Source organism: Eptatretus burgeri, chromosome 11, assembly GCF_056783735.1.
Source record: "Eptatretus burgeri isolate ZD-2024b chromosome 11, Ebu_testis_v1, whole genome shotgun sequence".
In the NCBI taxonomy this organism is placed as follows: domain Eukaryota; kingdom Metazoa; phylum Chordata; class Myxini; order Myxiniformes; family Myxinidae; genus Eptatretus; species Eptatretus burgeri.
In genome coordinates, this window is record NC_140971.1 from 82,045,690 (window position 1) to 82,073,498 (window position 27,809).

The 27,809-nt window shown below is 42.0% G+C and overlaps 1 protein-coding gene across 2 annotated transcripts; it reads left to right on the top strand.

Moving 5' to 3' along the window:
- The first annotated feature begins 365 nt into the window (after positions 1 to 365).
- Positions 366 to 27,809, top strand: SMPDL3B (sphingomyelin phosphodiesterase acid like 3B). Of its 2 annotated transcripts, none has more exons than XM_085847192.1 (9): positions 366 to 384; positions 833 to 960; positions 4,768 to 4,978; positions 12,868 to 12,965; positions 13,059 to 13,202; positions 17,254 to 17,423; positions 19,890 to 20,067; positions 21,521 to 21,654; positions 25,627 to 27,809. In XM_085847192.1, exons 2-9 carry the CDS (start codon positions 897 to 899, stop codon positions 25,981 to 25,983), a joined length of 1,356 nt encoding a protein of 451 aa, XP_085703318.1. In that variant the 5' UTR covers positions 366 to 384; positions 833 to 896; the 3' UTR covers positions 25,984 to 27,809. The 2 variants fall into 2 exon arrangements, with proteins under 2 accessions (XP_085703318.1, XP_085703317.1); XM_085847191.1 differs by lacking the exon at positions 366 to 384 and adding an exon at positions 443 to 715.

Here is a 27,809-nt window from a genome sequence, read left to right on the forward strand (position 1 = left end):
TTGAATCCAAGTTTAAGTACTTGTTAACGGCTGAGATCGTCGTGTTGCTGCCATCGAATGGTTAACTGAACACAAAATGTTGAATATATGTTCAAGACACAGTTTCTACCTGGGTCAAGATTCGAACCCAGTCTCGATCCAGCACAAAGGCAAATGGGTATACTATTATACCTCAAAGCTATCTTGCCAGACATCTTTCCATGTGCAGTGCCATACGTTTATTAATATTTTATGCTTCCTCCCTCACCCAAATAAACAGTTATGGTGAAAATGAGGAATACTGGTCTTGGGAAAAGCTGCAGTGATCGACCGACTATGTTGGCGGAGAAGACTTCAATGGATTTTCCACAAATGGGTTGGGAAAGTTTTAAATTTACAGCCATGGTAAATAAATACAGTGAAGGTGGTTTATAATTTAGATGACCCATCGTTATAGTGAAAGCAAAATGCAATAAAGTGTTTATTACAATGAATGAATCGTACGGGGGTGTGATGGTGCTGGGAAAAAACGTTGGAAAGTGCAAGTGAAAGATAATAAAAGTGTAGGACCTTGACTCGGGTTGAAAATTTTCTCTGTAGAGTGCGACACACACTCACATACATACATACACATACACACATTCCACGTTCGAGCAAGTACAGCTCTGCCTCAAAAACATGAGGTGGGAGGGTTTTTATGTCCATATACTGTTCAGCTCGACAGCTCAGTTTGTAGGTGAGAGCATATGCAACATGTTCAGGCATCTCCGGCTCGTTGGATAATTTTATGGTTCCTATGTAATCGGAAATGTCGGGCGAGTCCAACACCGAGTGCTGTTTTTGTCGTTTCCAGGTTTTGTTCCTGATTTCTAATCAAGGCGACAGCGCAGACAGACTGGGCAACACTGCGAGCAAAAATGAGGCGACTACTCGCTGTCCTCATCGTTTGCTTTCTTGCGCATGGAGTCGAGCTCCAATCCGGTAAACATTTCATGCAGATTGCAAGTGGGAGAGTTGTACATTGAACCACATTATTCATACGGTGTGCAGAAGTGGCAAAATGTTCAGTTGGTTGTTATCAAAAAAAAAAGATAGTAGATTGGTAAACTGTAATGACTATTGCATCATGTTGAGATTGTCGGAAGACAGTGCAGAAGTAGCATATGTTGTCCAGGTCTGATTCCTGACCCTTCATGAGTTACATGTTCAGATGGGGACACCAACCAGAAACGGGCTCACCTGTATTCTTTTCGGATGTGCTATTTACATAATTCATTGTGTTACTCTTTCTTTTTTAACTGGCAATATGTGATCGGAGGCATTTGATGTTAAGCAATTTTGGCCATAATGTGCTCAGTCCTATTTGGATGTGTTATGGAATCCCAGGGACATACGGATGGTATTTAATGAAAAGCATTGAAAAAGAAACTGTGATATAGATTATTTTCATAATGGGGAGATTTTGCACTGAGTAGTTGTTGAAAATGAGTTTGGGATAACTGAACAAACTAAAGGGTATTTAAGGAGTCAGTGCACTCAGTGCCAGGCAGCACCATGTAAGCACAATATATGCCTTGTAATAGTAGTGCTCACAACTGTCAGTAGGCTTGGGCATTGTGTTAACAGGTGTTAGTAAGCTTTGAATTAGCAATAGCAACTGTTACTAGACTTGGACTGAGCAAGAGCAACTGTTACTAGACTTGGTCTGAGCAAGAGCAACTGTTATTAGACTTGGAATTAGCAAGAGCAACTGTTACTTGAGTTGGAATTAGCAATAGCAACTGTTACTAGACTTGGACTGAGCAAGAGCAACTGTTACTAGATTTGGACTTACTAGACAAGAGCAACTGTTACGAGAATTAGACTTCACAATAGCAACTGTTACGAGACTTGGACTGAGCAAGAGCAACTGTTATTAGACTTGGAATTAGCAAGAGCAACTGTTACTAGATTTGGACTTAGCAATAGCAAATGTAAGTAGACTTAGTTAAGTAACAGTTACTTAGTTTAGTCTTTGCAAGAGCAACTGTTACTCGACTTGGACTTTGCAATAGCAACTGTTACTAGACTTGGACTTTGCAATAGCAACTGTTACTAGACTGAGACTGAGCAAGAGCAACTGTTACTAGACTTGGACTGAGCAAGAGCAACTGTTACTAGACTTGGACTGAGCAAGAGCAACTGTTACTGGACTTGGACTTTGCAATAGCAACTGTTACTAGACTTAGACTGAGCAAGAGCAACTGTTACGAGACTTGGACTGAGCAAGAGCAACTGTTACTGGACTTTGACTTTCCAATAGCAACTGTTACGAGACTTAGACTGAGCAAGAGCAACTGTTACTAGACTTGGACGTAGCAAGAGCAACTGTTACTAAACTTGGACGTAGCAAGAGCAACTGTTACTAAACTTGGAATTAGCAAGAGCAACTGTTACTAGACTTGGAATTAGCAAGAGCAACTGTTACTAGACTTAACTTGGAATTAGCAAGAACAACTGTTGCTAGACTTGGACTTAGCAACAGCAACTGTTACTCGACTTGGACTTAGCAAGAGCAACTGTTACTGGACTTGGACTGATGAAGAGCAACTGTTACTAGACTTAGACTTCACAATAGCAACTGTTATGAGACTCGGACATCGCAATAGCAACTGTTACTAGACTTGGAATTAGCAAGAGCAACTGTGAGTAGACTTAGTCTTAGCAAGAGCAACTGTTACTAGACTTGGACTGAGCAATAGCAACTGTTACTAGACTGAGACTGAGCAAGAGCAACTGTTACTAGACTTGGACTGAGCAAGAGCAACTGTTACTAAACTTGCACTTCACAATAGCAACTGTTACTAGACTTAGACTTAGCAAGAGCAACTGTTCATGGACTTAGACTTTGCAATAGTAACTGTTACTAGACTTAGACTTAGCAAGAGCAACTGTTCATAGACTTAGACTTCGTAATGGCAACTTTTGGTTGACTAGGGTGTCATGCTAACAGCTGTTAGTAGGCTTGGTGTAGTGTTTACAGCTATTAGTACATCTGGACTTCATAATAGCAACTGTTGGTAGACTTTGCTGATATGCTGGCAGCTGTCAGTAGGCTTGGGCGTTGTGCTAACAGCTCTTAGTGTGTGTGTGTGTCTGTGTGTGTGTGTGTGTGTGTGTGTGTGTGTGTGTGTGTGTGTGTGTGTGTGTGTGTGGGTGTGTGTGTGTGTGTGTGTGTGTGTGTGTGTGTGGGTGTGTGTGTGTGTGTGTGTGTGTGTTAATGTAGCACAATATAGAAGTCTTGTTAGGCTGCATCAGGAACACTGCACTCTGCGCTATTCAGCTGATTATAGAATTGACGTAAATGCACAATTGAGAGCTCAGCACAGTCATTATAAAATTGTTCCAGAGGTAAATATAGTGGGGAAGAAATTGGCTGCTCGAGTTGGAAAAAAATATCTAATGGGGATTCGTGCTAAATGGGAATGACAGAGTGAAATAAAATATAATTTTACTTGTTAATGTGAGATAAAGAATCTTCAAAACTTTGGCAAGTTGTACATAGATGGAATTATGTGCAATAAAGGTTTGTGGAGGTTAAGCGGTGGGTCTGTTTGAAAGGGAATTTGACGAATACCTGAAGCAAGAGTAATAAAGAGGATATGAAGTGGTGAGATGGAGTTTTTATATTTATTAGCTCTACCACAAAGGTGAAGAAGGTTATGTTTTCACCCCTGTCTGTCTGTTTGTTTGTTTGTTTGTTTGTTTTTGTGTGCACGATATCTCAAAAACTTGTGGACGGATTCCGATGAAACTTGGTGGACAGGTTGGGTGTGTGGTAAGGACGAATTGATTCGATTTTGGTGAAGATCCGAATCCGGATCTGAATACGAGAATTATTTAATTTTGAAAGTGATTCTTCACCATTGAGAGATGGGGTCAAAAACGATATATAGCATGGTATTTCAGAAATGTAATGGGCCCGATATGTTCTCTTGGATCAGGCATTGTGTGGCGGAGGTACGCGCTCTACCGAGTGCCATTCTCGTTTGTATCGTGTATCGTGTTTTGTATGGGAATGAAATGTTTACGGGACTGCTCAAAGGTGAGTACGTTTCCTCTGTGCTATCCTTTCAGACTATGTTCTGTTGTGGTGGAATATGGCACGTGGTCTATGAGCTGCAGAATTGCCCTTGCCCACGTTTCCTTGTAAAAGGCTGGAATGATATCTCAGCGATAGCATAGTCATCTTTGAACAATTTAGTCTGCATTTCATTCCTAACACAACTATAAACTGTCATGCTCTAGTGCTTTGTAGGCAGCTTACTGTCATCAATGAGTGCATTGTCATTTGGATGGGATGCTAAGCCAGGTGGCCTGTCTGCTTGCATTTGCTTGTGGATGTTAAAGATCCCACAGTGTCTTTGGCAAAGTAGACCATTGTGTGCCAGCACCCTGGCCAAATTCCACATCCCTGCCCTATCACCTGTGACTTTGACGAGTCTCTGGTGCTGTGAAGGGCTTGTATTACTACCAAGACTAAAAGATCGTAATGATAATTGTGCAGCCATTGGACTTGATGACCAAATTGGAACAATGATGTCTCAAGTAAGAAGGTCCAATGCCAATGCAAGAACCTATACTTCAATAACAGTCTACAGCTGCAGCTACATTGTCTTGAATGTTTCTGTCCATCGTTGAAGTTTAACTGGTGTCTAAAACCTCTGAGGGATGCCATTCCGAATGATGTAGAATGAGACAGGTGGACATAACACATAGAGGCTGAAGGTTGTAAACTGTTTGTGGCAGGAAAGTTCTGGCACATCACAGACCAACACTGGGATCCTGACTACAACGCAAGTGCCAAACCGGATCAGGTTTGTCCTTCCTCTTCCATTCCCGTGCCATCCGCGGGTTTCTGGGGTGATTATCTGTGTGACTCACCCTGGGTGTTGATAAACTCCAGCTTGCAAGCCATGAAGCAGATTCTTCCAAACCCAGACTTCATCATATGGACTGGGTGAGTCCCGGAACCTCACCCTTTGTGCAAAATTGTATTGAATCGTTTTACATAACCTGCATTATTGCTGCTCATTATTAGGATGATGGTTGTTCAAGGACCTTTTCTTCCAGAACGTTAAAACATCTGGGGAAGGAAGTTTATGAAACTTCACCCATTTCTCAAGGCGTTCCTCTGCTGCACGTACACACTTATCCCGTCGATGTGGTCGAGCCTTTTATGACATCTGCTTATAAATGTATTGGGCAAAAAAAACATGCAGTTATTTCAGGATGGGTGCTTTGACATCTTCCTCATTAGTCATTTTACTTATCAGTTACTTGAGTGGTTCAAACAGATGAAAATCCCAAGGTGACAAATCTGGACTATATGGGGGATTATATGAGAACTTAATGACTCCTCTCTGCTGGAGCAGTTGTGCCCACATACTGTATGTCATGAGAGGGTGGATATCACTTCAATGTGCAGCAAGTCACTGTAATACTGTGCTTTCATCGTTTTTCTACTTTCAATAAATTCTACATTCATTAAACTATTAAAGGGGAACCCAAAGACCTTCAGCAACAAGATGTGATAATAAGGATTACCAATGTTTGAGCTGAAAAATGGTCGCATTTGTGTTCAGCTCATTTCCTGAGCAGAACTTGAGCAATGTTATATGTGACATCGTTGGCATGGTCTCGTGCTGGGGCCTTGTAAATGGGAGGGGAGGGGTTGGGGATACAGTCCCCTCTCCAAATTTTTGGGGAAAAGTAATGTCAAGGATTCTCATGCCATGCCATGACTTGACTTCCAGTTCTGGGTTTGGAGCGTTAGCAGGTCTCCTTCAGGGCTCTCTGCTGATGATCTCAAAGTTAAGTTTCCGTTCGTTATCTGTCCCGATTTAAGTGTTTATTTTCTCACCTACATGTTACTGTGTGTTCCCAGTTCGGTTTTGTTTCAAAAATCGTGCTATTTTGTGAGTTTTCGTCAACCTTGTCTTACCGGGTGCTTGAGGCCTAATCATCGTTCCACTCGGTGTACGATCGTGTTTATTTGTATTTTCTCCCCATTATCTTCAATTTCTATCATGCCCACTATCCCAGCGTCCCCCATCCCTCCCAACGAAACACTCTATTTCTTGTCTTAAATAAAAGAAAATTAAAAAAATACCTTTCTCCTTGCACACTCACAAGGCTCGATTCTTCTTCTTCTTCTTCTTCTTCTTCTTCTTCTTTATCCTCCTCTTCTTCTTCCTCCTGCCAGCACACCATCTTTATTTTAAAGAGCTGACCCTCTCTCGCCTTTACCTTCACGATTTCTTCCGATCTGCAACCTTCCATTCCCGAATCTTACCTGTTCTTCAAAAATACATCAAAAATAATAATCTTCCTTGTATCCTTTTGATCTCTACACCTCCTGTAACCACGTGTCTCTCTCTGTCTTCCAGGTACTTTTCATTGACCCAGCAGCTTCACACTGCATTTACCGTCAAAATTCACCAAACACTTCCACAATTTTACTTCAACCTTCCCTTTTACAAATGTTACGCAATCCTTATTTAAAACAAATAATTTCACTTTTGACGATACACCTCCCAGAGCCAAGTGCTTCTCCCATAATATAACCACGTGATCTGCGTTTAGCGATCCAAATTCACCATTCACCTCACGATTTTTTCTACAACACTTCCATGACCTAATCTGTTGAAAACTCTCTCAAACATTAAAAAAAAATAATAATAATAATAATAATAATAATAAAAACGATCTCTTATAATGCTTCATCTTCCTCTTTCACACGTGTGGTACTCTTTACTGTATCATAATGCACTACTCTTCTACTATTTAAACAGACTGCTCTCAATTCGACCTTTCCTTCATACCTTGCCGAAAAAATCCAACTGTAACAGCGTTTCTTCTCTTCATTCTCTGAATTCGCCTTTGTTGCATCAACCAAGAAACTTGTTAAATCGCATCTCTCACCTAAAACTTTTAAAAACCCCAGTTTGCTATGAATGTTCACTTTCCATCAACCATTCTTTTTTTCCAATTTCAGTGCCAACTCACCCCTCTCACCCTTCACTCTCAAAGCAACCATCACACTCTTCTCCCTCCAAGCCTCCCTCTCTCCTCTCTCAAAAGCTCCCCTCCTCACCTTTCTCCCACCATTCATCCCCCTCACTCATCCTTCTCAAAGTTCCCCCCCGTCCCCCTCATCCACAAAGCTGCCTCCTTCCAATGCCCTCTCACCTCCATCTCTTCACTCCACCTCCTGAAATCCTCAACTGCCTTCTTCCCCCTCTCTTGTTCCCCTCCCCCCCAGCACCACAGAGCCTTTCTCCTCCTCATTCGGCCCCCTCCTCTAGCTATTCTGCAATCCCCCACACTCTTTCAACAACCTTCCTTACATACCCCCCTCATCCCTTGTCCTACCCTCCCCCTCTCCTCCCACACCCTGCACCCAAAGCCTCCTCCCTTCCCTCTTCATTAACAGTGTGGACCTCAAATATCCGGGACCTTCGCTTAAACCTTTCAGATCTTTCGATACAGGTTGCCACTGACAAACCAGACATAATCTGCCTAACAGAAACTTTCCTCCCCCAAGACGTGTCTGACTCCCAAGTATCTCTCCCTGGTTACTCCCTCCTCCGCTATGACAGACCTGAGCCTCGTCCTGGTGGAGGAGTTGCTCTCTTCATCAAAGACTCTATTCCTCACTCTCCATGCACTGTCCTCACTCCCACACACCCCCAGGAATACCTCTGGCTATGGCTTCCCCTTCACTCCCACCTCATGTTTATATGTGTACTGTGCCGTCCAACAAACAGTGATGACTCCATCTACACCTCACTATCGGAAAACATGGACCAACTTCTATCTTCTCATCCAAACTCTCTCTTCCTCATATGTGGCAACTTCAGTTGTCATCATGCCAGTTGGCAAGGTGTGGGTACCTCTCTCACCTGTTATGCCACCTCAGCAAAAGCTTTCTGCGACTCATTGGGCCTGACTCAATCGGTCAACTTCCCCACCCGGATCTCAACCAATGGTACTCCATCTCTTCTGGATCTGATTCTGACAAATTTCCCTGACAATATCTGCTGCTCTTCCTCCGCTTCAATCAGTTCTTCTGACCACGTCCTTGTCAAAGTGGACATCTCTCTGGCTATTATCAGAGAACCACCTCACCACCGTCGAGTTTGGCATTTCACTCAAGCTGACTGGCAGGGTCTCCAAGCAGCCATCAAACTTATAGACTGGTCTCCTATCACTACTTTCTCCAACATCAACTCATCCTGGGAATTCTTTCAAAGAAATTTGCTCTCCCTCATGCACAGATTTATCCCCTCTCGTCTTCAGTTGTGCTACCCTTCCTCCCGCACTTGGTTCACTGAAGCTTGTGGTGAGGCAGTTGTCCTGAAACAACTTGCCTTTGCCTCATGGAAAGCAAACCCAACTGAGGGCAATCTCAGTTCCTTCTATAAAGCTCGGAACAAGTGTGTATCTACCCTCAGGAGAGCCAGAAAACAACATCTTTCTCATCTCAAGTCTGAACTCTCAAACCTCTCTCCCTCCTCAAAATCCTGGTGGCGTCTAATCAAATCTGTTTCTGGTGTATATTCCCCCTCCATCTCCTCCCTTACCTCAAATGGCCACACTGCTGATACCGCACGTGAAAAGGCTTAATGCTTAAACTCGGTGTTTGCAGCTAAATCTTGTTTCCTAAACCCATCGCTTTCTCTTCCCACCTTTCCCAGTCGCACCCAACTATCCCAAGACTCTGTGTCCTTTTCTCCTGACAAGGTGGAGAGCTTGCTGTCAAACCTCGACTCAGATTCTGCAACCGGTCCAGACGGCATTAGCCCACGTGACCTCAAAACCTGCTCTTCTGCTCTTGCTCACAATCTCTTTGTTCTCTTCACCCTTTTATTTGCTCAAGGTCATCTGCCATCTGCTTGGAAATCAGCAAACATCACTGCCCTGCACAAAAAAGGTGCAAAAACAGATCCCTGCAACTACAGACCAATCAGCCTTCTCCCAATCATCAGCAAGGTTATGGAATGCATCATCGCATCAGACATTAAATCCTTCCTCTTCTCCAATGGCTTGATTTCTGATCATCAATTTAGTTTCAGACCAGGTCACTCTTCCCTGCATATGTTGCTTCTGCTCTCCCAACAATGGATGGAGGTCCTCAATGCCAGACATGAAATCCGAGCCGTATCCCTGGACATATCACTTTCTTTTGACAGTTTGGCACCCTGCCCTGCTCACCAAACTCTCTTCCTATGGTATCCAAGGCCGTCTCCACTCATGGCTCGCAGACTTCCTCTCCTGTCGAAGTCAATGCGTGGCCCTAAATGGAGTTATTTCGTCTCTTCTTCCTGTCCAGGCTGGAGTTCCTCAAGGCAGCGTTCTGGGCCCTGTTATTTTTCTGGTTTTCATCAATGATCTCTCCGACTCTCTGGAAAATCCTCTATTTCTCTTTGCTGATGACTCCACCCTCTGCTGTACCATCTGTCATCCCTCAGACCAGCAAGCAGCAGCTTCTTCGCTCACTGCAGATCTGGGTAAAATCACAAACTGGTCCAACACGTGGAACATGTCTTTCAATCCGGACAAATCTCACACTCTCATTTTGTCTCTCCGAAAGGACCGTTTGGAAAAAACCCCCATCCATTTTCTCAACAATCCTCAGGAAGAAGTCTTTTCTTTCAAGCTTCTGGGTCTCACTATCTGCCATGACCTTTCCTGGGAAAGCCACATTTCAAACCTTGCCTCCAAAGCCAGTCGCCGACTGGGAATCCTCCGTCGTGCAAAGTCCTTCCTCGGCCCACCTGAGCTCCTGACCACTTACAAAGCTTTTGTCCACAGTCTGATGGAGTACTGCTCTCCCCTCTGGGCTGGTGCTCCTGCCTCCCACCTTTCTCGGCTTCACGCTGTAGAAACCAAGGCATTTCGGATCATTGGTATCTCCTGCAATGAGGCTGAGTCTTTGGGCCTCTCACTCAATCACCGCAGGTTGGTCGGTGGTCTTTCTGTCTTCTACCATCTCCTCTCCAGCCTTGCCCCCCCTGCTCTCTCTGCGATTTGTCCCCACCACATTTCCGCAGGGAGCTCAAGGTCCGCCAAAAACCCCCTTCTGGTAAAACTACCAAAATCACGAATCACTGCTCACCTTCACTCTTTCATCCCTCTTTTTTTCCCCGCCTTTGGAATAAACTCCCTCACTCTATTCATTCCCATTCTTCCCTCCAGGCCTTCAAAACAGCTGTTCACCACCATCTCTTATCATCCCCCATCCAAATCCTCGATCTTTTCTACCCCTGATTATCCACCCAAGCCCACCTCCTTCAAATTCCCTGCTTTCCTTCCTGAAAGTCCCTGTAATGTCCATCTTATATTCCCCATTTTCCCCGTCCCATCCCTCTCCCTTCCCCAGACCTCCAAATGTCTCTGTTCCCCACTGTTTTGTCCTTCTTACTCCCTCCCCTCTTGTCTCATGCCCCCTTGCTGTGCGTTGTGTGTTAGCTCTCACACGAGCCTCGACAAGGTATACAAAAAAACAACAAAAAACATCCCTCCCTCGATTGTGAAAGCAGCACCATCTCTTCACTTGATCTGATTGCATCGCTATCTGGATGGAGTTAGTGCATTTGATATGGATATTACCAAGTCGATGTGTGTGATGTGTAAGCACTGAGGTGAACATAGATGATGTATGTCTTCTAAATATACTGTACATCAGTGAATCCAGCACAGGACAAAAGAATATCTTTCTTCACCTTCTGTCTTCTCTTACTTGGTCGTCTTTTGGCCACATCAGCGGTATTTGAGAATTGACTTGTATGCAAAATGTATGCAAAATTGGATGCATGTCCGCCAAAATTTGAAGATCGGCCCAGCTGTTTTTGATACTATAATGATCAGACATAAATACGAGGGCGTGTTGAAATGTAATGCTTCTGTTTCTTTTTCTCCAAGACAAGTAAAGATATTCAAATGAAACAAAGTGAATTCCACACATTAGTTCTTCTTGCCACTGGGTGCGAAGTTTTGGTGATTCTGACACGAGATGTCTCAGTGCTGTGTTGGTCACGATGGCAGAGGGCAGCACGATGTTGTCAGTGATGTGAAGCATTCAATACAAGAGTTGGGATAACTGACTGGAGATGAGATGACTGGAGATGAGAGTTGGATGCACTATTACGAACAAGAGAGTAAGAGACGGTCAATGGAGTTTCATCACAAAGGATCACCAGCCATGACTTGGATATGTCAGATTTTCATCTCTTCCCCAAACTTCAGGAACACATTTGTGGAGAACATTTCTCTTCCGACGATGATCGCAGGGCCCCTATGAAGCGCTGGTTAAGTCAGCAGGACAAACAGTTTTATCTTGATGGCATCAAGAAACCACTTGAACGTTGCCAGAAACGTGTGGACTGCAGTGGTGATTATGTTGAGAAATAAATATTAAAATATGCACCAAAGTAGAATAAAGATTGATGTTAGTATCTGTGTTTGATTCACTCAAATATCTCTACCAGTTTTGGAGGAAAAAAAAAAATAGGAGGCATTACTTTTCAACACGCCCTCATGCACACATGCAAACACACACACACATGCATACATATTCACACACAGATAATTGCCTTATTTTAGTATAATGGTAATCTAGCAATTATCCAACGTTAATTCTTCAACACGTTGAATGCTTTCATGAATGACACAATTGGTTACCTGTGGGAATGCTCAAAATGGCTCACCAAGCGACAGTGTTGCACAATTTATAGACTCGTCTCCAAGAAAGACATGCATCACCACATTGTGCAGACACAGTCATCTGTAAATTTAAACTGGTTTGGTTTCCTCCTTCACAATTATCTACTTAATGATACCCCTCTGATCCACAGCACACGTAACTATATTTTAGCCACCATCTTGGTTTTACCCAAAAAGCTTTGACCGACAATGACGTCACTTCTAGTGTAACTTGCTCACGGTAGACAATAATAATTCAATATAATTTCACAAAATTGGAGCTTTGAACTAGTCTTTCTCGACTTTTGTTTTACAATTTTCAAAAAACCTGACGAACGTTGAACCATCCTATTATCATTATTTAAATATCAACAGGTCTTCTGCACTATTTTACAACTACATCATTTTGTTCCTTCAACGTAAAGTCTCATTCAATGAGTTTGGTGGCAATTTAGAAAATGTATTGATTGAATAATTGTTGCATAAAGAAAAATGAACAAACCTGGTCGCAAGAGATTAATTGCCCCCATTGCTATGACGTATGTTTTATCTGCTGTGGTGAAATACATTGTATGGTATTCCAGGGTATTATTTAATCCTTATTTAACAGAAACGATTGTCTGACATTCATAGATGTGGAATGAGATGATTTTTCCTTTATTGGACTTTCATTTATAATGTACTGATGATGTCATGAAGTGTGGTGGTGGCTGAATGGTTGAGGTGGCTGGCTTAAGATTTTAGGTTCCTGAGTTCAAGCCCCTGGTACGCCGTTATCATGACGTCTGGTGGGTTGACTTCGTCTGTCATCCTATTGGGGTTGGCAAAATGAGTACCAGCTTACTGGGACGAATGAGCCATTTGGTGTCCGATGTCAGAGTTGCCACTCCATCCAGGATTGTGCCCTCCAACCAAGGAAAAAAAAAAAATGCTTCAGCAGCCCGATGTATCTGAAGACATCAAATTAATGTTTTTCATCTTCTTCTATGATGGCATTCCTAAGTGTTGTGCTTTGTTTTAGAGTTTAGACGCATGCTATTACACGTCTTAGAGCAATGAAGGGTTTAAAAATCTCAAGAACTGGGTTTATTTTATTCAAAATGAAGTGCTTTTCCTCATATTCCAATGTGTTTGTTTTCAAAGGGATGACACGCCACATGTCTCTGATGACGACACGACAGAAGACATCGTTTTGATGATAATTCAAAACGTAACTGAAATAATTTCCTCCACTTTCCCAGGTTGGCATACTTTGATATTAAAAATACTTGGCAAATCAAAAAAAAAAAAAATCATAAAATCACCCCAATTCTAATGTAATTTCTTATTCGCAGGAGTGCAGGTTTACCCAGCCCTGGGGAACCACGACTACTATCCTACAAATCAACTACCTCCCAATACTAGCCACATCTACAATGCCGTTGCCAAAATGTGGAGCGAATGGCTGCAAAACTCGTCTCAACAAACTTTCCAGAAAGGTGCTTTGCAATATCAATATCGCATGATTGTGCACCTTAACCAGCAGGCTACAACTGAACAGAGGCTGGTCCTTACATAACCAATTACTTTCTTCTCCAACTGAAGGTCAGGATATGGAAAAAATTTTGGGAAAAGAGAGCTGTTACCTGCCTGAATTGGGAATTATATATATATATATATATATATATATATATATATATATATATATATATATATTTTTTTTTTGAAGGCATAATAATTATTGGTAATAATAGGAATTTGATGTACAGTGGGAGGTGCAGCTAAACGAACTCTCATCTCACACCCACACTCATGCTGCAATAAGGGATACGCCCAAACACAATTTTTAATGGTGCGTCATGGGTTGATGCTACTTCTCGACCGCCATTGTGACTGCTCGGTTCATTTATGACTCATCCCTGTAAAGTTGCACCGAGTACATCCTCTGCCAATAATTTGCGATTAATAATGGTGATTTCAAATTCTCAGTCTCCTTGCATTCCATTTTGAATTCTCGATTGAAAGAACTACCATCGTCATCTTGTTCGGAGCAAGCGCAGTCGCTCACACGTCTCCTCTATTCCATTGGTTCTTTTTGAAGCGCGTCTATTTATGTGGAATGAATAATGGTTTCAATCAACAGCAGGTTAATTGAGGAATGCTAACTGTCATGGGAAACAGAGAAGCTGACTTTTCAGGCACTAACCCTTCGTCTGAGCAAAAGACCATCTTGGCAAAGATACCTGTGGCTAAACACAATGCGAGATCACTGTTGAAAGAGTGAAATGGTTCAAGAAAGTGTCACATTTCATACTGTATGCCCGTGATGAAATTATTGAGATCAACATCTTGGTCTTGGTGGTCACAGGAGACTCAATGTAGGACAAGAAAGCATCTCAAAATGCTGAGCCTGTCCGTGGCCGCTTTGTACTCAAACTAAAGTTGATAAAAACGACAGTTATGGCCTGGACATACACATTGAAGCTCAAATGTTAAGTAAATGAAGAAACACGAAGCGATAAAAAAGGGCCGTCTTGTGCTTGATGCGCTGCGATGTGGTTAATAAGGGCTATTTATAGTAACTATGACTTTGCCCTTTCACACTTTGACCAAATTTTCCATTTTTTTTTCCTCCATATTCTCACAATAAAGGTTTGTTGATAATCTGATATGCCTGGTGTTGGCTTAATGGCTTGAGTGGGGGGTTTGGGATTCCAGGATCTTGAGTTAAAATCCTGCTCGGCTGTTGAATTAATACCAGGTGGGGTTGACTCAACCTATCCTTCTGAGGTCAGCAAAATGAGTGCCAGCTAGCTGGTATTCTGTGTCGGAGTGGTGACCCGTTTGGAATTCTGCCCAATAGCCAAGGAGACTGCTTAGGCAGCACCAACGCTCTGTAGAGAGTATGGTCCCAATGGATGGATAATCTGATGACTGTCCAGGCCATATCTCTTTTACCATTTGAGCTTCAGATGGACACACACACACACACAACCCCTTCTCCCACTGCATGTGGGATGTGCTAATGAAGAACTAGTCTTGCTGGTGAAGGATAATGTTGATCTGCATCGAACAGATAAAACAATGGATGCAATCACCAAGGGCAGATCCAGGATTTTAGGTTGGTTGGGGGGGGGGGGAGGGGAGCACAAAAAATTTACGTTATATTGAAAAATATAATTTCGCCAGGGGAAACATTTTTTGTGGGTGTTTCTTTTTGTCATAAATTCTGTGTTCCTTGATATGCTTTTGCTTTAGCCACGGACATCCTATGATCGTCACATGTCGAATGTGATTGGAGGTCAACAACAGCATCTTTCCAGTTTTGGAAAGATTCACTTATCAATTTCTTTGGGCAGCGGTGTGCAGTGTCTGGGGGGGGGGGGGAGAAACGACAGGTAAGGCAAAACGACCATCTTCTTTCGAATATGCCATGAAATCAAACATTTTGAACCAGTCACAGCAACAGAATTTTTTCATGTATCGAGATGATTTGTGCTTATCCTTGTAAAGTTTGGCTGGAAATTTAAAGTTAACTTCTGGTTCCCTGTTAATGATCAGATTGAACTGAAGATCATCGGTTGCATGGAGAGGATTATGATCTCGTATGTCCGATTTTATTGTTGTTTCTTCAATTTGAACATTCATCTCCACTTCAGTGTCTATCACACGTACATTTGTCTGCTCTTTGCTCTGTCCTGTTATGTGTTCATCAACATTCTCCATGTCTTCAACTTCTGTAAACACAGATGAATGCTCCCCCATCTTCCTTCAAAGCCCCCTTGGTGTTTACCTCCCTTTCATGCAAGTGTGACATCAAAAAGAAAGTCAAATTAGGATGTTTTCTCATAATGGGCTCAGTGGATAACATGAATTGATTTGAACAAGTTATTGAATTGTTTATCATTTCAGAATGTTTACGATTCATGAACAGATTTTGATTCATTTTCATTGAAAATAAAGAATTAAACGTTCACAGGATGGGATAAAAACTTGAGATCTCTTGTGTACTAAGAAATGGTTAAATTTACGTTACAACACCCAGACTGCTCTCTTTCTTCAATGGTGGATCGTTCATGATCATGATAAAGGACCAAACCAACAATAGATATTACAAACAACACGGCTATAGGCCTACTCGTAATCATAATTACACAATTCCAACACACTGACAAGGCTCCACTAGTTAGTGTAGTTACAAAACCAAATTGTAACAGTTTAACTGTTTATTACCTTCTGTCTGCGTCCACATCATGGTCCTTTAAATCGGTCTTTTTAGAAAAACAAACTGAATACTCCTTGGAATTTTCACCCTTTTTTTCGAACTACGTGTCATTGTTCTACTTCGGCCATTGTTACCCTCGCTGAAGGATTCGGAGAGGATATTGCATTTGGGTCTGTTTGTCTGTCTGTCTGTCTGTCTGTTTGTTTGTCTGCACAGAACATTCATGTTTTTCTCCGTAACTGCTTGTCAGATTGAGACGAAATTTTCACCATTGGTGTGACTACTCATGTGGAATGTTTTGATGATAATTATGACATCATAGGTCACGTGGTTTGGCAGCCACATTGGAAAAACTTTAAAACTTTTGACCTCTGTATCTCTGAAACTGCATCAAGGAAAAAATTGAGACTTGGCACACAGCAAGTACTCCACATGTGGAATTAGGGTGATTTTTTTTATTACATCATAGGTGTCCTCGTTATGACGTCATAATTGCCTATGTAGAACGCCACATCCGATCAGTATGAAAATTTTTGAGGGTGATCGAGGGATAAAATGGTCCACAAATTTTTTTTTGATGATGTCATCGGTCACATGATTCGGCAACCATATTGTTTTTTTTTTTTAAACCTTCAAAAATTTTCTTGGCTGAAATGGCTGAAAAAATCGAAGCGAAACTTTACACATATGACCGCCTATCCATGAGGAACAAAAGGGTCACATATGATGTCATAGGTGACATGGTTTGGCAGACATATTGGATTTACCCTAAAACCTACAAAAATACACTACTGAAAAGAAGTCCTGGTGAAGGTTTGCAATCTCTGATTGCTCTTTTTCTTGTTGTTTTGTTGTTGTTGTTGTTGTTGTTGTTGTTATTGTGTTGTTGCTCTTGTTAATGCTGTTTAATCGTAAAATTAAAATGACAATAACAGAAATTATACTGAAAATACTGTACCTAATTGATATCCATCTTTCAAAACAATGTTTAGTAATGAACAGATCCTGATTTTTGGCACAATGTATTGGAACACTTCAAAAACGGAAACATAACTATACACTTCAAGTATTTTCTTCAATGTCATCATTGCAGATTTTATGTTTAAAATTTTCGAAACATGCAATATAAGGTAGACTTACCTGCTTGCTTCCAAAGGCATTATCATGACTGATTGAGCAGCTTTACTGAGATGTTCTAGAATACTCTAAAAGTGGTAGCAAAATCCAGTGTTGGTTGCTTGTTCTTATGGTGGTGTTGCAGAGATTGGAAAAAGAGAAGCACTCCTTTGAGCTTAACAGATGTTCCCATGGTTTTTACATTTCAGGAGGATATTACACTGAGACAATCAAAGGACAGAGTGGTCATAGAATCGTCAGCCTCAACACCAACCTTTATTACAAGAGCAATAAACAGACGGGTGACCTCGAAGACCCAGCAGAACAGTTTGAGTGGCTGGAGAAAATCCTGAAAAATGCAAGTGCTGAAAACGAAAAGGTATTGAAACAGAGGCCAAAGGTGGAGAAGTATGAAAGGATATTGGAAATCAAGGATGATATGTGACGGATTCTAATGACTGATAAATGTACTGCATTTACCTGAAACTGAATCTGTACGGAAGTAGCTCGCAGGAACTTAACTTTTCAACTTTCTGAAAACTCAGTACTTTGAATGTGGTCGGGGCCAGGTTTCAGGTGAAAACATTGAACTTCAACATTAAGAGTCGAATTTACAAAAGGCATTCAAGAGTTAGACTCACGTAGAATCACTTTTCGTGCGATGATCACCCGTTCAAAATTAACCGCCAATCGCTGAAAAGTGATTATCTAATGTGGATCAAAACCCAATCACAAGTGTTTAAACAAAGAAACCTCTACACGTCTGTGAGGGCATGTTGAAGGCCTTGAAGCAAGCATTGCAATTCTTATAATTTGTAGTTTACATGGGACAGTAAATATCGATGCATTAGGAGTGCTAAAATGAGTTCAAGAGTAGGCAGAAGATGATAGGAATAGACCAGTTCACTGACGTGTCTGGAGAGATAGGGAGATGCAATCCTCTGGAAAAGTATGACATGGTCAAATCTGTGTGCCTTTGCCTTCGTCTTTATCCTCCTGAGTTCTCTGTGGGGATTTTGGGTGCTCTTGGAAATGGGCCGCCATCCTTTTTGAAATATCTTAAATTAACGCCAAAACAAATTGGCTGTTTAAGTACACACAACTAATCGGCTGTTTCTGTGCACACAACTAATCGGCTGTTTCTGTGCACACAACTAATCGGCTGTTTCTGTGCACACAACTAATCGGCTGTTTCTGTGCACACAACTAATCAGCTGTTTCTGTGCACACAACTAATCGGTTGTTTCTGTGCACACAACTAATCGGCTGTTTCTGTGCACACAACGAATCGGCTGTTTCTGTGCACACAACTAATCGGCTGTTTCTGTGCACACAACTAATCGGCTGTTTCTGTGCACACAACTAATCGGTTGTTTCTGTGCACACAACTAATCAGCTGTTTCGGCACACAACTAATCAGCTGTTTAGGCACACACAACTAATCAGTTGTTTCTGTGCACACAACTAATCAGCTGTTTAGACGTGCGTACAACTCATCAGCTGTTTTGGCATGCGTACAACTAATCGGCTGTTTAGCCTCGCACAACTAATCGGCTGTTTCGGCACACAGATTATCAGTTGTTTCGGCACACACAACTAATCAGCTGTAGAGGTGTGAACAACTAATCGGCTGTTTCAGCACACACAACTAATTCACTGTTTATCTCCCTTCGTAAATTTATATGTGGACGGGTGATTAGATGTGTGTATACCATGCTTTTGTCCCATTTAAGAGTCAGGTGTGTGTTTGCAAGACATTCGCTAAATGCCTTTCGTAAGTTTCACCCAATTTTGTTTCAAGCATTTACATACACAGCCAGTGCCGGATTTAGACTTGGTGAGGCCCTAAGCTGTATAAAGCTTGGAGGCCCCTTGTTAAAAAATTACACCAGAAGGTCTCACAAAAATTGAAAACATGTATGCCTTTTAATTATTTAATAGAAAGGCATTAAAAGTGAAAAATACAAAATATTTTGAAATTAATGCATTTACTGATTACATATTTATCATTTGGTTGGCTTGATCTCTCTCATAGATTATAATATAGTATACCATGGAAACAAGACTTGGATGTAATTTTAACATGCATTAATATATATATATATATATATATATATATATATATATATATATATATATATATATATATATATATTATAAAATGCTGACAAAATAAGTCATCAGGATCACTTTTATTAATATAAATGATCATTAATTTGTTTGCCAAATCAGAAAAATGATATCAGATACAATGTAAAACATTTTCTTTCTTGATTTCCCAAAAGCAAAATCATGAATTGTGTCCTCAAATGATATGCTATGCAGCTTATCGCTTTCGATGCACATGATGCGAAGTGCAGACAGGTTTTCTTGACACGTGGTTGCTCTCAGTTCATTTTTGATTCTCTTTAACTGTGAAAATGACCTTTCTCCTGAACAATTTGTTACCATCAGACATGAGAATAGTCATAATATTGCTTCCACATGAGGGAAACTAAATGAATCTTTTCTTGGAAGATGATTTGATACAGATCTTTGTGGCAAATTTGTTCTTTTCCTGAATAAATCTGCTTGATATAAGCATGGAACTGCCTCAGTTCACCCGTGAGGTTAATATCAACATCGTTTGGATAGTCTTTCATCAAAGTTTCTACTGCTCCACATAGCTGTGCCTCTAAAGCTTCGAAATCAACTAAAATTAAAAATTATTTAGGCCTCATTCACACATTTTTACACGTCTTCTCACATTTTTTGAGGCCCCTGCGGATTGTGAGGCCCTAAGCTGTAGCTTGTTTTGCTTATGCCTAAATCCAGCACAGTACACAGCGAAAGTTTCTCTCTGCAGGTTTACATCATCGGACATGTACCACCTGGCTTCTTTGAGAAGCTTCGAAACGAATACTGGTTTCGAAAGAATTTCAACAAACACTACATTGACGTCATCCAGAAATACCACGAAGTAATATCAGGGCAGTTCTTTGGACACCACCATACTGACAGCTTCCGCATCTTCTACAACTCAGGTAAGTGATTTCATGTTTATGTGAAGTTTGTCCTAAACACCTCGTATAAAATGATATTTGCAGTTCTCATTTGTCCGTGTTGAATTTAAACCGGCGGTCACGTGAGTAAAATATTTCATTTTGAAGAATATACAAAAATGAAGAGATATTCCACATAAGGAAAACAATTTTCATGTGTTTGAATTCTTCTCAAAAACCATCACATTTGAAACGAGAACAGCTCACGGTAGAGCGCATACCCATGCCAGACTGAACAGTTTACATTTTGTATCCCACTGATCGGCCGGATCTGGATCCGGACCTGAACCAAAATCGAATTGGCTTGTGCTTGTCACCTAACCAACTCATTCACCTCATTTTGTCAGAACTCGTCCAAAACTTTTTGGGATATCATGCTAGACATAGTTTTTGCCCCTATTTCTCAATGGTGAAGAATCACTTTTAAAATTCAAGTACCCGGATCCAGATGCATATGTTCACCAAAATCTAATCAGTTTGTCCTCATCACACATCCAACCATCGATCCATCCATTGGGACCATACTCTGTACAGAGCGTTGGTGCTGCCTAAGCAATCTCCTTGGCTATTGGGCACAATCCTGGATGGGTCGCCACTCCGACACAGGATACCAGCAAGCTGGTACTCATTTTGCCAACCTCGGAAGGATGACAGGCAGAATCATCCCCACCTGGTATTAATCCAACAGCTGAGTGGGATTTGAACTCAGGATCTTCGGATCCCAAGCCCACCACCCTATCCACACACCCAACCCGTCCACAAAATTTCATACAAATCTGTCCACAACTTTTTGAGATATCCTGCTCACAAACAAACAGACAGACAGACAGGGGTGATACCTTCGGTGGTGGAGGTACCTTCGGTGGTGGAGGTAATAATGATATCGTGTCTGCCTTCAAATGGTGGCTCATATCCCATTGCAATAAGGGTGATTAGTAAAAGTATGCAACTGCTGTAATAAGTCTTAGAGGATCATGCAGAGGTAACACACTTCCCTTTGAGCTGAGCTGTAGCCTGGGTTCGATTCTGACCAGACTATAAACTGCCAGATTGAGGCTTTGCACATATGGCATTGCATCATAAAGTCCCTCGGATAGACGTTAAGCTGGATGACCTATCTACTAGCATTATCTGGTGGATGCTGAAGCTTTACTTACAGGAAGAAAACAAAGGTAAAGGACCCATACATTTATTATGTATGCAAATGTGGCAGATTGAATGGATTCCCACCCCCCCTCCCCCTCCTCACTCCTCCTCCCACATATACCTTCTTCTCTTTCTCTCCCCACATCCCTACACTCATATTTTATCATTTTTACCTTCCGGTGTACGAGTACAAATCATGCAAAGATGGCCCAGATGGCTGAAATGAATGGATTATGTGCTTCCAACATCATCCTGTATAATAGACGAAATCGTGTTTGTGAATTCTCAGACACAGCCATCTCTGCCATGTTTATTGCTCCTGCCGTTACACCATGGAAAAGCACCTTACCAGGTGTAAAAAATGGCTCAAACAACCCTGGTATTCGTATATTTGAATACAACAGCATCACCCTGGAGCTACAGGTATGAACGAAAAGACCATGAGCCTCAGCAAGAGAAATGTGACAAAGCAACCATTAATTAAAATGTTTTTTTTAATGTAATGTCTAAATGGTCACAGAGGCCCATTAAAGAGCAGACTGAAAGGGTTGGTAGTGGATCAACAAACAAAATGGGATAAAGGGAAGACAGGTAGACAAAACGAATGCACGACAGCACAATGAGAGGATATTTGAGTAGGGTGATAACTGGGTCTCAGCGGCTACAGTAAAGCTCAGTAATGAAAAGGTGAGAGACCATCAGGTGGCAGTGGACTGCAGATTTGAAATCCTGGAGGTAAGAACTCATGACATTGAACTCAGGAATAAAGTTCCACATGCAAGAAAAGTATGGGGTGTTAAAGAATGGAAGTGAGCGTTAAGCTTAGACTTTGGGAGAGCAACAAGGAAGGATTCTTGGCAAAATACATATGACCTGGAGGTGCAGGAACTAGGTGGAGAGGTGAGGGAGCAGATGGAGTAAGACCAGAATAAAGCTGGTAGAAAAGATAAGTAAACTAGAAGGGCACTCGATGGAACGCATATCTCCGCCACGCAATGCCTGATCCACGAGAACATATCGGGCCCAATACATTTTTGAAATATCATGCTACACAGTACTATATCGTTTTTGGCCCTATCTCTCAAAGAATCACTTTTAAAATGAAATAATTATCTTATCTAGATCCGGATTCGGATCTTCACCAAAATCGATTCAATTTGCAACTGCCACACATCCAACCTGTCCACCAAGTTTCGTCCCAATCCGTGCATAACTTTGTGAGATATCGTGCTATATATCGTTTTTGGCCCTATCTCTGAATGGTGAAGAATCACTTAAAAAAATTATATTAGTCGGATCTAGATCCGGATCTTCACCAAAATCTAATCAGTTCATCCTTGTCACACACCAAACCTGACCACAAAATTTAATCCGGATCTGTCCACAAGACAAACAAACAGACAGAAAGGGGGTGAAAACATAACCTCATTCACCTTCGGTGGTGGAGGTTATAAACAAACTACAAGACCACCGAATAACCTATGGTAGGCAAGAAGCAGACCAAGAAACAGAAGCCAAATTGTTGCTCGGGGATCAGACAGTTAGAATCAAGATGGGTCGAGGTCCACTGCAATTATCGATTACATTATTATGCCGATGATGAGGGAGAAGGCTGCATCATTTGTAGGTAACGGGGTCACTTTTCGCACTATGTTCTTGAAATTTGGGATAATGTTGGCAAGTTTCCATGATGCATACAGGCAGCTGTCATAAAATGACTGGGAAAGAACAGAGAAGCAAAGAAGACAAGGCAGTTGAACATTTTTTTGAGTACGAGGGCATTAGGTGCAGTTGCAGTGAAGGAGTAAAGAGAGGCGAGGAATTTCTCCACATTGGCAGGATTGAAGTTCACATGCAAAAGGATGTTTGAATTGAGGCAGTTTATGGGAAGAAAGGGATTTCAAACCTTGGCCTTGATAGCAAAAACAAAGGTAAGGGAGTCAGCTTTGGCGTGAGCAGTTTCCATCATGAATCCATTCTTCAAAAGACAAAATAACTGATGAGCATATTCCAGAGAACAATGAGCTGCCACCAAGTTTTTGTGGGGGGGGGGGGTGAAAGACCCCCGAGTATGGAATGCAGGTACCCAACAGTATAATTCCCTTTCCAAAATGAAAAGGCAAACTGCTTTCCATCAATTGCCTCACAGTATGAATTGTTGTACCAGGGATGAGATCTTGGGCAGGATAGATGGAGGTGTGAAGGCATTAACTGATGATGGAAAAGAGAGAGGTTTGTTGATAAATGATTCACAGGTATTGTCTTTGGCTGGAGATGAAGAGATAGTGGACGAGTCAGTGGAAGAGATGGTAAACTGCACACCAGAGCAATCTGCCTGATAGAAATTCCAGATATGGCAGCACCTTTGTGGATCCATCAAGACCATCTTAGAGACAGATTCAAGAGTACAAGATCTAAGGAGCCAACGGGAGCAGAGGAAGAACTGGAAAGGTTGAAAGGGAAATTTGTACATGATCAGGTCGAGCAGAAAGTGCCACCCAGTTGGATAATATCGATTAGGAATCCAACACATCCGGTGAGGCTAGAAAGAAGTGTCACAAAAGACCTTGGCTGCAATAACATGGCAGTGGTGTGAGCACTAATGCCAAGCCAACCAGAATGATGATATTTGGATGTCACCACGGACAAGGAATAGAGTTGGGATTGGAGGATAGAAAGAAATTAAAGTTGACTGAGAAAGCTGCATACACAAAGTCATCACAGTTGGGAGTGTGGGACACCATGCACATAAACAAAACATTGCTATGGAGAGCAACACAGATCCAGAGATATTCCACAGGGATTGGAGAAGACATGCTGTGGCAGGGATTATGGGAAAGGGAGCTTTTGTACACTGTCAACATCATGAGCATGGGTCCATCAAAATCATGTAAAAACTAGACCGGCACTTGGTAGAGTGCATACCTCCACCAGGCTGAATAGTTTACGTTTTGTATCCCACTGATAGGCTGGATCTGCATCTGGACTAGAACCCAGATCTAATCAGCTTGTTCTTGTCACACACCAAACTTATCCACCAAGTTTTCTCCAAATCCGTCCATAACTTTTTTGAGATATCCAGCTCACAGACAGACAGGAGTGAAAACATATCCTCTTTCTACCTTCGGTTGTGGAGGTCATAACCAGGGAGGGAAATAAAGAAGTCTGGGACATTCTGAGAATGAATAGTTTTATAGATAACATCTGGAGATGTGGTGGCATCCTGTAGACATCCAAGAGATTGGCATGTAATCCTTCAATGTTGGTGGACCAGATTGAAAATGTTGGGTGGTGGATGGCTGGATGTGTTGGAGGGCTGGAGGGTAGTGCAGTGAGGGGAGAGGTGTGTTTTGAGCACGTGCCCAAGAGACTGTGCGCTGTTGGGGCAGGTTGGGGCATTCATGGTCGGGGGCAGTTTGTGTGTAGGCAGTGTGGTTCAGGTAGGAGCACTAGGGGTGTGGACCAGGGTAAGAGCAGAAGAGACAAAAAAGGGGCAGGTGGTAGTTCATCGGGAAGGCTGGACCGGTGCATTTTCCATCTCAGGATACTCAAATAGACGATGTGGCCACATATCACCAGGGTGAAAAGTATGACTATTAATGTCTTTAATCAGGAAGGCTACATTGTACTTGTGTGGTTGATCGATTATTATGGATAGACCTATTTACAAACTGGTAAAGGAGAAATTGAAAGAGCAGCAAGCATGGTGGGAGAGTCAGAAGAAGTCGGAGGAAGAATGGGTTGGAGGAGGAAAGAGATGAAGGAACAAATATACAGCAAAGGCTTCGGCATGGCTTAATGTAAAGGGTCAGCATGACCGTAGTCATGTATTTGAGAGGATGGAAGAAGAGAGTTACAGAAGAGGAGAGCAATGGAAGGATGAATATTCTTCTTTAATGAGTCGGAAGGAGAGAGGATGAGGAAGGCATTGGAGACGGAAAGAATAACAAAAAAGGGTAAATGGGAGGAGGCAGCAAGATGGAAAAGAGAAGAGAGAGATTTTCAGGTGACATTTTTGTTTTTCCTTGATTTAGATGAGAGGGATAGGAGGAGAAATAAAGAGAGGACCATTTTTGTGTTAATTTGTTGATGTAATGCATTTGCGCGTCTCATCGAGTGCTTTCACGCGTTTTTGTGCCGGGTTCGACACACATGTCCTTGTCCAGGTCGAACGGCTCGCGGGCCTCATTTGAGTGTGCTTCCTCCCCCTTCTTCTTTCTCTTCTCATTCATTCATTCCCCTGTCTGTTGCCCCAGTCTTAGTGCACTGCTTTCTTTTCCCTCTGTCACCTCACTCTTTTAACTTGACGAGTGAACTCAGCTACGAAATCGGTCATTTATCGCAGTTATTTGATTTCCTTTATTTGCCAATTGTTTTTGTTTGTTTGTTTTTTAGGACATGGTGACCTATTACTTTAACCTCTCGGCTGCAAATCTGAACTCACCTGAATGGGTGGAGGAATACCGTTTTACGACATCTTATGGCGTGCCCAACATCACGCTCGGCTCGCTCACAAGTGCTGTCAAATCCTTCTGCACAAATCGATCCCTCTTCCAGACCTACTACACTTACAACTCTGTCAGCTACGACCTGGAAACATGCAACGAGAGGTGCCAAACGGACCATTACTGTGCCATCACACAACTGAGCCACGAGGGTTATGCCGTGTGTGTTAGCGGAGCGGCTCGACCTTACCGCCGTCCAATCATATTGACATTAATACTACTTTGTGTACATTACATTGTGACATAGGATACACTTACCCAAATAAGATTGTTCTGACTATGGTCATTTATTTTATCCAGTGAAATCAAGACTGAACAAATTATCGATTTGGTGTACAAGTGGGAGGAGGAGAGGGAAGATACTCGTGCTATTTTATTTATTCCAGTGAAATACATGCAAATTCTAAAAACCCTCATTAGAAGCCATTTTCATTCTCATGCACAACTAATGGTAATCTCCAACATCTGTTGTTCTTCCACAAGCCTCAACATATCTACAGAAGAGTTTCTGGTCATGTCATTTAGTTTGTAAACTTAGAGGTGACGTGTTGTGTCTAATTGACCAATTTGGATTGCAACAGAGTACAAATCCAGGTCCATCCTCACACCCCTTCACCTCCCTCATCCCACCCCTTCTCTTCCCCTCTCCCAACATCACCCCTCCAGACTCCCACCCCTTACCCTCCCTTCTCCAAGTTAAGGAAAACATAAATTGCAGAATTTTCAAACATTCCCTCCACCACCCACAAAAGCCTCAGACATTCCCTTTTCCTCTTTATTTTTGTCCTCTGTCAACATCTTCCCCTCTTATAACCTTACCCTCCTCCTCCTCCACTTCCCAACCAACCCATCCTCCCTCTTTAAAAAAAATCAACCTGCTCGACCAAACCTCTTCCCAATCAATGGAATCAACAGAACATTGATCAAAGTATGCTCGCCACCAGGGGAAGTAAAGAAAAGCTGACATTTTGGGCTTTAATCCTTCATCGGTGCAAAAGAGCAGGGTTTGACAATGAGTAGGGCCTGACGAAAAGCATGATCCCGTTTTTGTGGGGTTAACGCCAGTTCCCACTGCGGTTAGCATACTTCGATCAGTGTTCTGTTAATTCCATTCATTGTCCCACTATATGCCAATACAGATCGACACCAGCCTTGAATACTTTGAACCCAAATCCCACCTTGCTTTGATCTGTAACTTGCCCTCACAAAACACATGTCCACTGGATAAACACTCACGATGATGTTGAGAGCAATATATCAGCAGTATGTAAGACAAAACCTTCTTTCATTTTGAACACACCTTTTGATGACCAATGCTCTTGTCTGACAGAATAGTGCAGAGGTAGCATGCTAGTCGCTGAGATATCTCATCTGGATTTGATTCTCCACCTGACGATAAGTGGTTGGACCGGTGCTTTGCAGATAAGGTGTTGCATCAGAGTGTGCCATCACTCAGATGTACCTTAACCTAGGGACCCAACGGATAACATTGATTGCTGGCGGATATTAAAAATCCCTCGGTGTCTTTTTAGAAAGAGTAGGTGATTCATCGCCGGCACCATGGCCAAATTCCAACTCCTTTCTCAACCAGGCTTGGAGGGGTGATGGGAACCATCTATTTGCCCATGGAATGTTTTTTTCCATGGAAATGCCAACATGGTGCCTGAATGATCTGCCATGCAAGTCATGGGACAGATAATGTCGATGATGATAATACTGATGTTGCGTGATTTATGATGTGGAAACATAGATTTAAGATGTGGTTAGATACAAAATTTAATAGATAGACTGAAAGAAGTTCCCCTCTGGCAAACAATGTCATCTTTAGCAATGTTTATCCTTTCATAACCATAATAATGCTGTTTCCCACATGAAGATGAATGATACATTTAACACTGTCTTAAAGCCTCTTGAAACAAATCTGGTTATAACTAAATTCATGATATGCAGTTTGTGGCATATATTTTCGTAAAAATGCATTTCTGGGGCAAGTTGTATTGCACAGCCACACAGACAGGCTTATCTTATGGGGCAGTTCCTAAGCTGTGTTAATAAACCAGCATGCTTGTGAAA